General features: G+C 39.7%; 1 protein-coding gene across 2 annotated transcripts in view; it reads right to left on the reverse strand.

Moving 5' to 3' along the window:
* Positions 1-16,925, reverse strand: part of LOC122988730 (contactin-associated protein-like 5) — a 76,349-nt gene that overhangs the window by 36,426 nt on the left and 22,998 nt on the right. For both annotated transcript variants that reach the window (XM_044361294.1, XM_044361295.1), the window contains 6 exons: positions 16,557-16,703; positions 14,268-14,439; positions 6,683-6,789; positions 2,386-2,505; positions 1,885-2,085; positions 838-1,000 (listed from right to left, as the gene is read on the reverse strand). In XM_044361294.1, the coding sequence (XP_044217229.1) occupies positions 838-1,000; positions 1,885-2,085; positions 2,386-2,505; positions 6,683-6,789; positions 14,268-14,439; positions 16,557-16,703 (910 nt within the window). The remainder of the gene's footprint in view (positions 1-837; positions 1,001-1,884; positions 2,086-2,385; positions 2,506-6,682; positions 6,790-14,267; positions 14,440-16,556; positions 16,704-16,925) is intronic.

Here is a 16,925-nt window from a genome sequence, read left to right on the forward strand (position 1 = left end):
GCTCAGAAATTATTTGAGTTCTGACGGTTGACAACAATCCCGCCATAAACGCAATTATCACGTGTTCATGTACCGAAAACAAACATGGACAGCAACCAGCCACTTGTACTGTTTATATGCAGTGCAACTTGTGCTGAGAAGGTTAAAAAAAAAAGAAAGAAAAAGAACTGCAGAGTTTGGGTGAGATACTGGATGGAGAGGTGGACTGTATAGCCCACAGAGGGAATTAACAGTGTGTGAACTCTGTAAAACGAAGCCAACTTCAAGTTCCGGTCGGCCGTGTAGGTCTTTGATTTTATGTTGAAGAGACATTCATTCTCTTTACAGCTCAATCGGCTTTTCCTCTATTTCAGTTGTCTCGAGCACTCCCACACCACAAACTTTTCTGCTCGCCGTTTTCCCCTTGTTTTATTAACTTACCAGTTATCTGCCGACTGTCAACACCAACTGACCCAGACTGGAACAGACCTGCTCCAACTCGGCCTAATCAGTCATCACGCCCAAATCATATTCACTTACACAGATGCAAATGCAATTAAGTAGGTAAACTAACAACCAAATTTAAAACATGACAACCTGAACATAGCTTCTCTTCTTGCATTTGATAAGATTCCTTCACGTAAGTGCACTCAAAGGTGTCCTGCATTTTAGTGCTTTCTTTATAATGTGGATTAGTAGATCAGATTGTAAATTCTTATAAAACATACAGGTATTGGGAGGTGTTTTTCATGATACTGGATTCTGTAACATTTATACACCTCCTACTGTAGGTAAATCATTAAAACGTGTGTGATGGATATGAATGGAAGGACACAGGAGCCTAGTAAATGACAGTACCATTGGTCGTAGTCAGCGTCACAGTTGCAGTAGTGGTTTAGATCCAGACAGCTGTCCTGCAGGCCGCAGGCACACTGCTGGCTTCCTGGCTTAGCTCCGCCCCAGTACGTCTGGACCTGCCCTGGACCCGGACCTCCCACCCACCAGCTGAACGGATCACCCTCTGAAACACACACACACACAAGCACACAATTAACCACTAGAAAAAAGCAAAACATGTATAGATAACTGAGCGCTGAATGAGAAATGTGTCCCAACAGAGCTTTTGTCACTGTTTTAATCAACAACTGATTTTAGAGATATATCACTTTTAGCACATGACTGGAAACATCTTCTCTCCATCCATCTGTTTAACAACACCCTTCTGTCACTGCCCTTTATTGAACTCTTACACTCCCGCTGCCCAGCCTTGACTGTGTTTCACTGCTGTTACCCGGCTAAAATTGGACAGATAATGGGCAGCTCTCCCACACACCTTGTGATAAGTTTTGTAAGTGTACACAGTGGTGGCTCTCAGGTCAAAAAAAGATGGGCAACCTTCCTCTGCACAGTTTGAAACCAAAGTATTCTGTTCTCCCTTTTATACGAGTAAGAAGATGTCAAAGTTTAGATTCCTCTGGCGAGCAGACTAGCATCAAGTTTGTGGTAAAAATGCAACTCGTAAGTGCCTCCTTTGTACCTTGTACATTGCTTTTTGCTGGCTAATGATTTACTTAAGAAATCGAGTGGTGCAGATAAACATTTAGCTGCTGCAGTGGGAACGAGGAGGAGAAAACGCACAACAGAAACGTAATCGATGTTTTAATTAGTTACTAAATTAACTAAATCAGCACTTCACACCGCTCCTCTCCCACTCCTTCCAGATATAGATCCCACAGATGCACAAAAGCTCGCTGTGCAAAGAATTGCCATTTCCCATTTAAATGTCTCTTTTCTCTATCTCGCACTCTCTCCTGCTAAACAACAATAAAACTTAGATATCTCACCGTCCTTCCAAAATATCACCTCTCAGTGTTGATACAACAGGAAGGATCCCGGTGTGTTTACCTGGTGTGTTAAGGAGGCGGGACTTCCTGCAATGGTAGGACAGTTCCTGCTCACAGTGCTCTGATTGACTGATGATGGCAGCTAACTGCTCCTCTTCAGATGTGTAGTCAAAGTGGGCTGAATGTTGGTTTCTCTCAGGCGACGAATGCACTCTGGTCAGCTCCGTGTTATTGTGCTGGATCACCATCCATGCCCTGTCTTCTGGTGTTAAGGAAAAACAGAGAGAGACCAAAAGACAAGGGAAGATGAATTATTAGCATATTTTTTTTAATTTATTACTGAGTGAAAATAGGAAGATGTGAGAGGAGGGGGGAAATTAAACCAATAATTATCTTTTTATTCCTATAAACTGAAAAATCTGATCAACAATTTGTGTGAAATTAAAATATTTAACGGCTCCGCCTTGAGCAGATTTAAAGAGTCAAATTGGGTAGCGTGATAGCCTGATGCTGTGCTTATGTATCCTATATGTGTGAGTATGTGTGTGTATGTGTGTGTTACCTGTCATGTTACAGTATATGAGCTGCGGTTTGATTGGTCCACTGCCGTCCACATCTATGTAATAATGTCCTGATGCGTTGCCTTTGTGTTTGTACGCCTCACATGACTGTGCGTATGTCGCTGTGAAAGAAAAACACAATATAATCAACTTATCTCGAGAATAACAACTATTTTATACTAACTAATATTAGCATGTTGTATGAACGGGCAGAATTAGCTTATGGCATGGTAGGGCTAACAAACTGGTTTTCTGAAAACAGCACTGTAACATGATCTGACAGCAGTGGTTGGGTACCAAGAACTGGTTCTGAATTGTAGGCCTCTTGAGTTTCTATCTACATCACCTGTGTATGGACAATGTTTACAGTGAGGTGGAGAAGAGAGAGCGCTCCAACGTGCTTAACTTAAGACATTAGTGACACCTACAACTTTTACAAGTGTAGATAACTGAACACCAGAACAATCAGAAAATACCATGTTCTTCATTAAAACTCTCTTTCCACCAAAAGCTGCTGGAAAACGAAGCTGATTTTGCTTTCAAAATGTCTTCATTTTCTTCATTTTAGTCAAATAATGTTAACAGGGTTTCAATAAGCGTTGGATTTGATAAGCAGAAATGAAGTTACAATTGATGGAATATAAACAAAATACAGCCTTTCTTGATAGCTGCTCGTGTCCGTTAAAATCTTATGAATGCATACGAGTGTGTGTCGCTCCAGATGAAAACACGTGCCTAAACATAACTGTTTTGGTGTTGTATTTTAATAAATATAGAGAGCAACTAATTCAAAAAGAGGTCAACAATAAAAAAAGGCACAAATCAATTAAAAAAAAAAACAGTTATGTAACAATAAACCTGGCAACTATGGAACTAAAATAGGTGAAAACAAATTATATAAACCCCGCTGATTATATAAGAACACACACACCTACACAGAAAGTTTCCCACATGCATGCACATGTGTTCTTTTCTTATTCTCATGTCAGTCAAAGACTTCTCCCAAGACATTGCCTTGATACAGCTACAGAAAGGTTTTGACCCAAATATAACATTCAAACACAGAGGTGAGCGGCGTGTGTGTGTGTGTGTGTGTGTGTGTGCTCTGATCCAGCCCGGAGCTGATCGCACCACCGCAGCGTAGATAGATTCAATCAGTGCTTGGCAGCGTAATCAAAGCCACAATTTCTTTAATTTCTAAATTGACTCAACTAAAATACTGTAGGCAGTGTCTATGTTGAAATCCGTTTATGTGGAAAGAACAGTCTGCCTTAGGACTCCTTTTTCTGACATGCTTTCTGCTTCCATCTCTCTCCTTGTATCTCTCTGTCTACCTCCCTCTCACTCTCTTCTCTCTCTTTATGACTCCTTCAGTCCCTACTCCTCTTTCGGTTTCATCTCATTCTCCGCGTTCTGTCATTCTTTTTGATAACATACTGAGGGATTTGACTAATTTTGCAGTCTTTCATACCATTTCAAACATTTTGACCTGAATAGCAACATTCGTAACTTACTAGCCAACAAGTGCTCCAAATTATGGTTGCTTCTGAGAATAAATATAACCGCTTTATAATTCTCTTCTTAACTGCTTCTTTTAATGATAGCCTCCTTCAATCAGCTGCCTGGCAACCTCGTACTTCTAAAATCAAAATACTTAAGCGAGTGGAGAGAAGTTCACATCAGTTGTGCTGACATTGTGGTTGATGTGTGCTGTTTGAAGTGAGAAGTGGGTGAAAATTGTAGCTTTCATCTACAGCAGGATGCCATCCCTTTGTTCTGTCTTCAGCTTTCTCTCCATGGATCAAGTGACACCTTATTTCTGCATTATGAATTACCAACCAGGCTGTTTTTGTTAAGAAGCAGGATATCAAATTTTGGTGCACACTTCTCTACAATATGCCTGCAGGTAATGTATAATATTCAGTAAATAGCCAAGTTTTTTTTAAAGGTTATTTTGTATTGAGAGCATGTTTAACTTAATCTACACTTGAAATGCCTGATGCAGCAATGCCGCTGAGAGAAAATGAGTAACTTAAGTATTCAGAGTTGCTTTGATTATTGTTATAACTGACCAATCCCTGCAAAACATTCACTTTCACCAGGTGCCTCTCTTTAAATCAGACATTTATTCTGCAAAACAAATGATTTTTTTTCCATGTCTCTTTGATTTTTTGAAGGAACATGAGAGATAACTTCCATGTTTTTTATTGTTTTATTGTCACAAAGTGATAAAGTTTCAGTGGCAGGTGTTTGATTTCAGCATGAACCTCTGCCTCAGTCATGTCCGATGGGACTTGAATGAAAAGCAACCTGTCACATCACTATACAGTCTGGCCTACACTTACACACACACACACACACACACAGAGTCGTGTTTCCATCACTTCACATTGACTTACATTCATATCCCGGAGACCTTAACCATAACCACCACATGCCTAACCTTCATATAACCTTAAACTTACCTTAACTTAAAACCAGATCTTCACTCTAGTTCCCACAACATGACTGTATAAACTGATTTATATCCCCACAACATGAGGAATCCCTGGACCACACACACACATCTCAAATATGCACACACATAAAATGAAAGAGTAGGCTACCTGCAGGTGTCTGAAAGCCAAAAGTAAGACCTTAAAAGACTGGAATTAAATGGAAGTCTAATTTACTCAGCATAATAAATTACCACCAATCTGTTTAGCCTATTCCCGACTGAACACGGCTAATTAAAGTTCTGAAACAATCAAATAAAAAAAAAGACAAGAAAATTAAGGTTAGGGGACATGGTGTCACAAAGTTATTAAAGCAGATACAATGAAAACATGTCTGGAATATTAACCCTACTCTCTATTCATCAAGGGCTGCTCAATATTTTTAAATAGACAGTGGGTCAAATGAATATGTGTAATGTTGCATTGTAGTGGTTGCTTATAGTGGCAAACACAAAGAGAATTATAACCTGACTCTCCATAGTCGTTTTAACATCTTACAGCTCTTTTTCATTTGGTTTTATAACCTCACCTTTACCGCTTTGGTTAACTCTCAGCGTTTCAGGCAGAAAAAGTCAGATAAGACCAGAAAATGTCAGATAAATCCACTACACGCTACCTGCCCAGCACCAAAGCCAGCAGACCAAAAAGTTGGCTACTGGCTGGTGAACATACTTGAGCATTTATCAGCTAAAGAGCCAGATAATTCCCTCAGGAGTTGATGGAGACCAAACCAGAGCTAAAAGGAGAGTGAATATTGGACCAGGTAGCCAAGAGCATGACCCCAAATGAATGCTAATTAGGTCTGAGTTATATCTCGACTTAATTAGATTCATTCAAGTGTGAAATAGTAAAAAGTCTAAATCCTTAAAATCAAGCTAAACATTCACAAAAAGGTTACTTTTAGACAATAAGTAACAGAGATCAGATAGCTGCTATGTTAGCCGTCTTCAGTTACACGCGCACCTGCCGCAGTTTACAGGACTGTCGTGACTCCAGGTAAACAGCTGCTCTGGCTATCTTGTAGTGAATTTAACAGTCACATCTACGAGAAGGACAGACGGAAAAGGACTCACTGATTTGCACTCTCAATTTATGTTTGTTGACGAGGTTTCGTCTTTGGTCGTGAGAGTTGAAGTGCAGGGAGTCGACCTAGCAGTGTGCAGATTCTACTTAGACTTAACACTAGTTAACCAGCAGTCTGCAGATATCAGGCTGATGAGTCAAAGAACACATGATGATGAATTAGTGAACAAATTTTCCTATTCTGTTTGTGCTGAAACGGATTATTAAACTGGATGCCTGTGCTCTACTTAGTTGAAGCCTCTGGTGCTGACAGTCCATAGCTGTGTGTGACAACCTGTATTTATGCATAATGATGTCAACCTTGCAAGTGGTGCAGGTCTTTATTATTCTTGCACATCATGTCCTAAAAAAATATGATGTTTCAATCCTACATTTTGCAGGAAAAAAATCTGTTAAAAATTGTGAATCGTCCCTGGTCTTGAAAAAAAAAAAATCAAGACATCGCCCAGCATTAATGCTAATGTTGCTCCAAGTCTGCAGGATGTGTAAATGGGCATCTGTCTGCATGTTTACACAGTCAACATAACAAATTTATACGTTTTTCTTACGGTGCCTTTAGGGAACATTCACATGAAACTTAAATTTGGTTAAAACCTGTTCTTACAGGGTGATGATGAAAGAAAATAAGACCATTAAAAAGTATATTGACCTCATTTCAACACTTAAAGGGTTTATATTTTCATGTTAAAGACCTGTGGATGACATGTGGCCGGTTGCTTACAGCTGTGGCAGGTGGCTCCTCTGTAGCCACTGTTGGAGCAGTTACAGTGGAAGGTGCTCCAGGACTGAGTACATCTACCTCCATGTTCACAGTGACTGGGGGAACACCTGAGAGAAAGACAGACAAGGAGAGAGGAGCTTATTGTCAAATGCTCTCTAAAAAAGCTTTGGTAGGATGTTGGTTTGAGAAGGAACAACGGGCATCAGCACACCTGACTGTTCTGATGAGCAGCTGTGTAGGAGGGACGTGAATGAAAGCAGTCTTAGAAACTTTAAAGAACATTTCAGAAGTCTTTATTTTCATGTCAGCTGGAGCGCAGGTGCATGCTCTGAGAAGAAGTTGGTTTGAAATGTCTCTTTGTTGTTATTGCTAACCATTATTGCATCAACTCCCACCTGACCTGTCTCTCGAACAGTAAAGTTTAATTATATATTTTCATGTTTTTGGGACCATGAAAGAAGACATTTCTCATCTTAACATTTCTAGACATTGTCTTTCTCTTTCTTCTTCTCTAACAGAAGATATTTCAAGTGTTAAGCTGGCTGTGAATTCCAATTTATATTGTCATTATTATTATTATAAATATTCTTTTTTCAATTTTACCATTGGTACCGAGCACTCACTGCTATATTATTGCTGTCACTCTGCCAGCTTGCAGCAGAGAGGACCTGCAGTGGATGATGTCCAAACTGTTTCCCCACAGGATGAAACTTGATTCAGGGTGGCTTTGGTGGTTCTGTTAGAGGTGAAAGGATTCATTTTCTGTTGGGATCCTATGACATTTAAACATTAACTGCACAACAGTTTAATGTATTGTATATTTATCTGGGACCAAGTGGAATGAAATCAACTGTAGCAGATTTACTAATAAGATCATTTGTATTTGCTGTCTATTAGCAGGACATGCAACATTCACACACGACACACACACACGTGATATGAGCGTTTTGATTGATTCCAGCTTAGTCACACTCTCATGGATTTTTTTTAACATGGATTTTAACCGAGATATCTTTTCACATCTTGACTACTGTAAGTCACAGAAGCTGGATTGATCTGCTGATAGAAAATTATAAAAATGCTGATGACAGGAGGAAGAGACTCAAGAGAGAGGAGATCAGGAAATGAGAGACAGACCACAGTGAGATGGAGAAGAAATTAATTGAGAGTGAGAAAGATGGTACTATATGTTTGTCTTCTGTTCATATAAATTCCAGTTTCACTCAGTAAAATATGTTTTTAGTTATTGGCTATTTTCTGTTGTCGTTTACCTGCAGAAGTAGAATGTACAGTATTTTTATTTGGGGATTGCACCCGTCACCCTCCCATGCCAACCTGTCAAAACCTTTTGCCACCTTTTTATAATCCAATGAAAAAGTTCTAGATCCTGTTTTTTTATTGTTTATGATTAACTTTTTCAGTAAATCATCCTGATGAACGCCCAGCATGATACGTATTGGTGAAATAAAGAAAATTCAGCTTAGTGTTGCTGAGTTTTTTATTTCAAATATCCTAGAGTGGTACTGCATTGTACTATCTAGAATCTTTTTTTTTTTTTCCAATCAATGCGATTGAACATTAATGCACAATCCCAACACTCATTTTCCATCACTTTTCAATTTTAAATGTACAGTTTTAACTTTGTTTCCTAACCGAATTCACAAGAAAACAGACACAAATATAAATCGGGGGAGCCACAAAAGTAAATTCCAAACCAGTGGGATTGTGGTCCATACAAAACAGTCCACACATTAATGACAAACACTCAACATCATCTAATCTCTAAAATGCATTTTTCCATAATTGTGTTGCCCAGAAACAGTTTGAGTTCAAGTTAATTTCCTGTCATATACTGATATTAGCAAACAAAACAATAGAATAGGAAATCAACTTGGACCCATTCAGAATGTTTTTATATGAAACTGTGAAAGGGTGTATTACATGATCCATTGGTCGACTCTACTACTTCCACAACATAATTTTCCCCAAAACATTTCAGATGGGCGCTGTCAACACACATTGACACAAGTACAAGTACTTCTATACTTGTAAATACCCTCTTTCAAATAAATCATACCCTTCCCCTAACCCCAACCTTTACCATCATAATGACATTTCCTTCATCCCCCAAACCTTGACCAAAATGGCCTCACTCTCAAGGTCTAAAACTCAAATTGGTCCTCACAAAGTGTGCACACACAGTGACACAAAATCTTTCTCAGGAAAGGTGGGTATCCACAGGGATGAAGGAAAGGATGTAGGACCAGAGGATTTAAGAATTAGGAAGCATAGATAGAGGGAGGCAGCAGGAGAGAGAAGCACAGAAGGTGGGAAGGATGAGGTGAGACAGAGGGCTGAGGGTGATGAGGGAAGAATAGATGAAGAGATCAGCAGCGAGATGGAGGTAGTGACTGGATATGAACCAGTGGAAATGAGGTGAACCAGTGGAAATGAGGTCAGGGAGCTATGGCTTGAGAGAGGGAGAGGCAGAGAAATGGGAGACAGTTGTGTTCACACTATGTGACTTAATAAATTATGTTGTACAGAATTGTGGCATGATGTGATCGAAGTGAAACTTGCAATGAAATGAAAATGGTTGAACATTTGTTCCTGTAATACCCAATCCTAAATCAATTTGCTTCTTCCCCTTTCCACTCAATTCTGACTGTCCTAATCCCAATCCTGGGTATTTATTTCCTGAGGAAACACAACAGACATCTCTCAAAATGTTAAAGGCATCATTTTGAGGCTTTTTCAGCAAGAGGACTTTCCTTGATGGCACAGATTTATTAAAATGTGAATTATTTTTTGACATTCAGTTTCATTTAAATGAGTAATAAGTAATATTTTGAGCAAACCATTAAACCTTTCCTCTGAAAAAAATAGGAGGCAACACACATAAGAAAAGCCTAACCAAACTTCAATTTACCATTGTGTCAGTGCTTCTCCCATGCAGGCCCCAGAATGAATGCCAAGAAAACCTTTCTTGTTTATTCACGTTATCTTCATTGTAAGAGGGGACAGAAAGAGCAGGTAGACAAAAACGTCTGTTCATGCACCCATTTTACTGGATTTTTCAACATCCAATTTGTTCGTACTCTCACTGTACTCAGCAAAAAGTTGGGCAAATTCAGCTGTGAGAACCATCTACAGCAACAGTAGTCAACTCTTTCCAGCAGCATTGGTGGAGTTTTCTGTCACTGTCTCCTCATCCAGCTTACTGCGACATGTAGCTTCAAACAGGAACACAGAAAGAAAATTACCAAAAGACTCAAGAAAACAAGTCTGGGTCAAACAGCGAACTCCACTGTAGCCTGTATCATTAAAAAATCTACTATAAATCTTTTCAGGGCTAAAAGTTCCTACTTTTGCTAACACTTTGTACTATATAAATCTCCACAGGCTTCTAGCTTGACTAACAATTTGCAATGAAATGTGACAGTGTACTGCACCACAGCTTAGATCACAGGACTACTGGCTTAACTGAGAGAAGAGACTTTGTAGCTTATCTTAAAGTTTGTAGTGTGGTGTGACAGTGTCTTATAACATAGCTTGGATCACAGGGCTCGCATCCAATCTCTGCGGTTTCTATTACTGCCTCTGGCTGAACCAACACAGCCCTGCACCTCCCTGGTCTGCACACTATTACTGGACAGGTAGACGGGCACATCTTACAAAGACTTCAAATAAATGCAGTCAGCTGAACAGTGTGAGAGAGAGTAAAAGGTATGTATTTTTATCCTTTCAGACTGCTCTGCACCTGGTCCTGGATCCACACACACACACACACACAGTACAGGGTTTGTAGAGTAAGATGCATGCATGAGCATGAATGAGTGTGTGCGACTCCCTGGCTACAGGAAGCAACAGACATGTCATAAAGTTAGTGGCTGACAGACATACCAACACATACACAGACAGTCAGACACAACAAGCAGAGTGGACCTTTTGGTGACCTGTGTTTCTTTTTATGTGGACGTGTGGGTGTGCTTTGACAAGGTGTATTATTAAGTTGTCAGGAACCGACAGGAACAGAAGCAAAGAGGTCAGAATTACTGCCTTCAGACAGCTTCATCTATTTCGCTTCAAAACATACACTCGCACACACGCTTGCACGTTGACGAGAGAGGTCGGAGGGGAGGGGACAGTGAGTTCAGACACTTCACAGTCTTTGAAAACAAGTGTTTCCTCCAAGAGGTAAACTAAAACTCTTTCTGAATTTTCAATTTGTAAGTTCTTGTGCCCTGCACGGTGTGTTATATAAAATTTTCAATGGCCAAAAAACAAAACAAGGGTGAATAAAGTTTCTGCAGTCGCCAAACGAGGAGGCAATGAAAATATTGGCCAAAGAGAACAATAGGAACCTCAACACTCGTTGCCAGAACGATAGATAAATACATATTGTAGTGCTACACAGGCTGCCATAACACAGCTGCGGTCAAGCTCATGTCCTCTAACTTACCATTGTCACACCAATGTTAATATTCTGCTTCTAAATTGTCTGATCATACACAAAAATATACCCTCATTAGTTGGTTTAGACACATCTTCATTTTTAAATTTACTATCATTAATACCCTCCAAATAGCTTGTCTGCAGTTAACCTGACACTCTGTTCATGCTACAGTACACTACGATACAAGTATTATTTAGAAGTTTAAGGCCCATGGAACTGTAGCCAACATCTCTGGACATGGTCACAAGAGGAAAATTGGCCCGAGATTGAGAAGGATTGCCTGAATGGTTGAGAAAGAACCAAGGAAAACTTCAATACAGATCCAAGCTGATCTTCAAGTTCAAGGTACAATAGTTTCAAGTTGCACCATCTGTCGCTGTCTGAATGAAAATGGGCTCCATGGTAGAAAACCAAGGAAGACCCCACTTCTAAGAGGGAGACACAAAAAAGCCAGACTGGACTTTGTAAAAATGCCTGTTTACAAGCCACAGTCCTTCTGGGAGAATGTGCTTTGGACAGATGAAACAAAATTAGAGCTAGTTTGTAAATCACACCAACCATGTGTTTACAGAAGAAAAAATGAAGCCTTCAAAGAACCATGCCTACCATGAAACATGGAGGAGGCTCAGTGATGTTTCGGGGTTGCTTTGCTGCTTCAGGCACTGGGTGCCTTGAATCTGTGCAGGGCACAATGAAATCACAAGACTACCAGGACATTTTGGAGCGAAACATACAGCCCAGTGTCAGAAAGCTGTGTCTTAGTCACAGGTCATGGGTCTTCCAGCAGGATGATATCCCCAAACATACATCAAAAAACATCCAAAAATGGATGAGAAGAAAACGTTGGACCGTTCTGAAGTGGCCTGCTAGGAGTCCTGATCTGAATCCCATTGAACATCAGTGGAAAGAGCCGAAACTTGCAGTTGGGAGATGACACCCATCGAACTTGAGAGAAGTGGAGCAGTTTGTTCAAGAAGAGGCCGAACTACCAGTGGAGAGGTGTAGAAACTTTATTCAGAGTTACAGAAAGTGCTTGACTGCAGTTATTGCCTCCAAAGGCTGTAATGCAAAATATTAAGTTAATATTAACTATAATATAAGTTGTAAAACCAATATTTTCAGCCACATCTGTATTTACAAAAAACAAGGAATACCTGCTATCTGCTTACCATAAAAAAACGCAACACTTTTATACACCAAGGGTCTCTAAAAACCCTATAAAGCCTTTAGCAAAAACATTGGAAAAACAATGATTTTCTACCATTTTTACATATTGACACTTGAGAACTAGTAGTCTGAGAGCTTAATTTAAAAAAATAATGAATTAGACAGGTTGTATGATGGTCCTGGGTCTCTAAAGACCAGAGGAATGCATTTCAAGAGTTAAATCCTCTCCGAAACAGCTTGGGAAGAGCCTACTGTACTTACCATTTTTGGATTTGATAATCACCTTAAGTAAACAAGGACATGAAGTACTTTTACCTCTTAGTCCTAATTAATCCACTTAGTTACAAATACAGTAAATCTTTTAGTGTCTCCCTTGCAGTTTTCCTGAGCAAGGCAGTTACAGTTCGGTATAGCCATTGTGTTAAATTTCTGAGAACTGGAAGTGTGGATTAATAAATGTGCTTCTGGTACTTTCATTCCACGTAACAAGAAAGAGATTTAGCCACCCAGGAGAGATGGCTCAGATTTGGAAACATACAAAACTGTGTGTGTGGATGGAGGAGTGTGGATTATAAGAACCATCGTCCTCTAGAGCTTTTCCTAGAATAAAAAGCCTCAGTCAGCAGGTTGTCAGATACAATAGCTTGATATCTATCACCATTTTTATTTGCATCTATTTAATCTTAATGTAAGGTGAAACCCAGTAAATGCAACACTTTGTATTCACCTCACATAAAATTATGAATTATATTTTCTATCTGAGTGCACTTAGGTATTGTTAAGGACTGTGAATTTGCATGCTCTAGGAAAAGAAACAAACACAATGCACCCATTAGAAAGCAAATTCACATATTAATACATCTATATGACATGAATGGCTTTGGAAAGACACAAGTATGGCTGCAACGTGCAGGCTGCAGCGCTCTCCAAGGTCCTGATCCTGCAGTTAGACAGCAGCTGCAGTAGGGAGCTGTCCACACAGACAACCACTGAGAAGTTTCAGCCAATTATTGATTTAATCTCTTTGGTAGTTTATACATAACCTAGGCTAGTACTTGAGTACACCTCCCTCATCCTATTTTCTTGTCTCACTGCTTCTCTCTAGCAGCTCTGTTAAAGGCTGGCAATATTCTGTATTCTTGTTAGTGCCAACAATTTGCGTTAGTCCGTTTCCAACTTCCCCAGCGTGGCTGAGGCTTTAAGTCCTAAGCCTGTTCCCTCCTACTGAAAATGTAAATCTTCAGAAACACGTTACAAATATACATTTTATAAAAAGGGCAGAATAATTTCCTAAAGCAGCTGGGCATTCACTTAGCAAACGTACAACAGAGATCTATGGCACAGAGGAATAAGCTATATCGGACAATACTTGTAACTCGGATCAGTTCATTGTTAGTTTGTGGATGGGATTTAAATAAGAAAAATATAGAATATCGCCAGACTTATCATTTGAATCATGATTCCCTTGTCTATATGTTGTTTTTTTGAGTCATAGAGTGACTATCTATCAGGACTTGTTGGCTGTGGTGTCTTTTTTCACAAAAATCAACAAAAGTACATCTACAGTCTCCTACCTCTACGCGTGTCTGGTTTCTCATCTGCTACAGAGAGGAAAGCAACAAATTAAATTGCATTTTCCATTCAACTGTGTGTTGTGTATCATACTGACCACGTTAAAATGAGAAGCAGTGTGTACAAAAATTACATGCAAATAAATTACAATAAGAGTAACTTATTCCTATCACAGTGGTCACGAATCTCAAGATGACCGTGGAAGCCACTTTGAACCAAAATAACACACAAAGCAGTGAGACATCATAAGAAAGCTAATGAGCGCTCTCACCTTGAAAAAGGAAAATGAAAAGTAGACTGGCGTCACATAACACCTGTGGGATGTGTCAGTTTAATGGATGTAACAGCAAGGAAAAAAACAACATTCAGATTCTACTTTTGGAGACTAACCTGTCAATGATGCCGCACATATCAATCTGCAAGTGGCTGTAGTTTCCCAGCAGCCTTTGTTGCACTTTGATGAGGTCAACAGGTTGGTTGTCTAGAGTCAAGAGACGCATACAGCCCTGAAAGACTTTAAAGGGGTTCCTGCACTCCTGACTGCTCTCCTGAGCGGGACAACCTAAGGATGGAAACACATGACAACACTCCATCAATGGTTGGGATGCATGGCAGCAGTAAACTCTGAGTCATTTATGTTTGTGCTGATTTAACAACTGATTGACTTCGATTGTACTGGGCAGCTTCCAGGTGTGAATGTGTGTAAATGGGCAGATACATAAAGATTAAAAAGGGGTTTAAACTTATTTGATATACTATATGGGGTTAAAACTCACATTGTTGGGTGTTAAAAGTAATCGTGATTTATTGTTGAACCCCAGTGTGAAATCCTCACTGAATGCCAGACTGCGAAGAACGCTGAATATTTCTCATCTCAGACACAGATTGAGCATTTATGCCAACAAGACACTGGTGACACAGGATGACATAAAGGCCAACAGACACTTTAGCTGCCACAATCGTGTAGAAAATGGCCCCTCCAGGTTATTATTCACTATATTAGCCTCACAGCCTACTCTTAGCTTTTTCATTTTAAAAGAGAACACCATTTAGAAATCTATTGCAGGTTGATTTTCTTTCAAAGACTGCGACTAGCTGCTGCGAGGAGCCTCTCCAGAGAAAAAACAGCGCTTCCCTCACTTCCCTCACCAGAGTTGAATGTCCACATTCAGTTAGGAAAAGTAGCAAATATCTTTGACTTGTTTGCGAGTGTTTTTGTTATCCACTCTGTTATCTTGGCCTGTGTGATGAAACTTGAAGCACACATTTTGGATTCTCTATTTTCCCCCCTTATTTGAGCCTTTAGCAGATGAAAACTTGAGGCAGCTGTCAGATGAAACCACTCTGTCACCGCAGCGTGTGAACAAGCTCCATGTCTTATCCATCAGTGATTCATGCTCGAGGTTGGTCCTGGATGGTGGCATTCTGCAGCCAGATACAGTATTCCTGCTCCAGGCACTGCATCGCTCTAATTACAGATGGCCCATCAGGCACAGTTTGTCACCTCCCGGCAGAGGAGGGGGGAGGATGATGATGCGTGGTGGAAGTTTTCACAATGCATGTGAATTTAGACAGATGGTATTTGGTTTTACATGCTAATGAATGAGATGCATCTGTAGCTTCACTTTAAGATATAAAAATCACTGTGATTCACTTTTGCAGTCAAAATCAAGAGACAACGTGATGTGTCGTGGGTTAATATATGTATCTACAAGTGTACAAGAGTGTGTGTAGACTAGTTTGGTCATAATTTATAGTTGGAGAGAGATCATACCGCCTCTGCAGTTAAGTGTTGCTTAGCCAAGACAGGAGAAGAGAAAATAAGAGAGAGGAAAGCTCGATAAAAATTAAAAGAGGGGGTGACTGAAGAGAAAGAAATTGACAGAGCAAGGAAGAGCAAAGATGAAAAACTAAAACAGGGAGAAGGGATAAGAGAATACAGTGCAAGGAGAGAAGAAGGGCAGACTGAAGGAAAGTAAGTAACAGAGTAACAGGGAGGAAGGGCAGGGAGTGGAGGAGGGAACGGAGAGGGAGAGAATTAGCAGCTTTATGACTTCATCTCTCTCGCGGTGGCACTAAACCTCCAAAGGAGATCTGAAGATGATAATTATTACTTCCATGAGTACCTCCATGAATACTAGTCGATAATTTGCATGTCAGCAATTTTCCTCATCTTTCACGGCAAAAACTTTAAAATATTTGACATGAGAATGCTTTTAGTTTAAGAAACACACCATTTGGCAGCTGTCTGTAGCTAAAACTACAAGTGACATGGTGAATATTTGCCCTGATTTTTGACCAGAAGGTGATAATTTCCTGATCAACAACATACAACTGATTGTTGGACATGGGGAGAATCCACAAAGTCATTCATGTTACAAGCAAATCAGTTCCCAGCAAAGAAAACATGTAAGCATACAATGTTATTTCATTCAAGGTAACTTGACTGAGCAAAGGTACTTTTATGTTGGTTAGTTATTGAACAGTCAAGTTATATTGAAACTCATTCATAAAGTATTGAACATTGTGAGATAGGTGTCAAATTCACAGTTAGAAAAAAAACATTCAGTGATTCACTTAACTTTGCAGACATGTTTTTCTACAGCAATAAAAAAGAAAAATAATAAACAAAGCTAAAAACAGTGCACATAACGCAGGTATTATTTCAGTTCTTCTTACCACCAAAGAAGAGCTGACTATCTGTGAGAGGAAGCTGGATGCTGGTGTGAGCGGTGGCTCCTTCGTCTTTGTCCACTGTGATGCTCAGATGATCGTGTCTGGCGTTAAACTCCACAGAATGCCACTGACCATCACTCAGACCTGAGCCTAACAGTGCACGCACACACAGACGCATAAAACATACATGTAACATTTCAATGGTTTCAGTGGGTTAATGTTTTCATTTTAATATGACCTACGATTGGTTTTGCTGTCTGGTTTTGGCAGCAAATCAGGATTAAAAACTTATATTTTAGTTCCTGAAGATTGATGAGGGTGCTACTGCTTTGTGAAATTGTATGAAGTAGTGGTTTAATTATGGGGTCAGAT

Source organism: Thunnus albacares, chromosome 9 (genome assembly GCF_914725855.1).
Source record: "Thunnus albacares chromosome 9, fThuAlb1.1, whole genome shotgun sequence".
Classification (NCBI taxonomy): Eukaryota; Metazoa; Chordata; class Actinopteri; order Scombriformes; family Scombridae; genus Thunnus; species Thunnus albacares.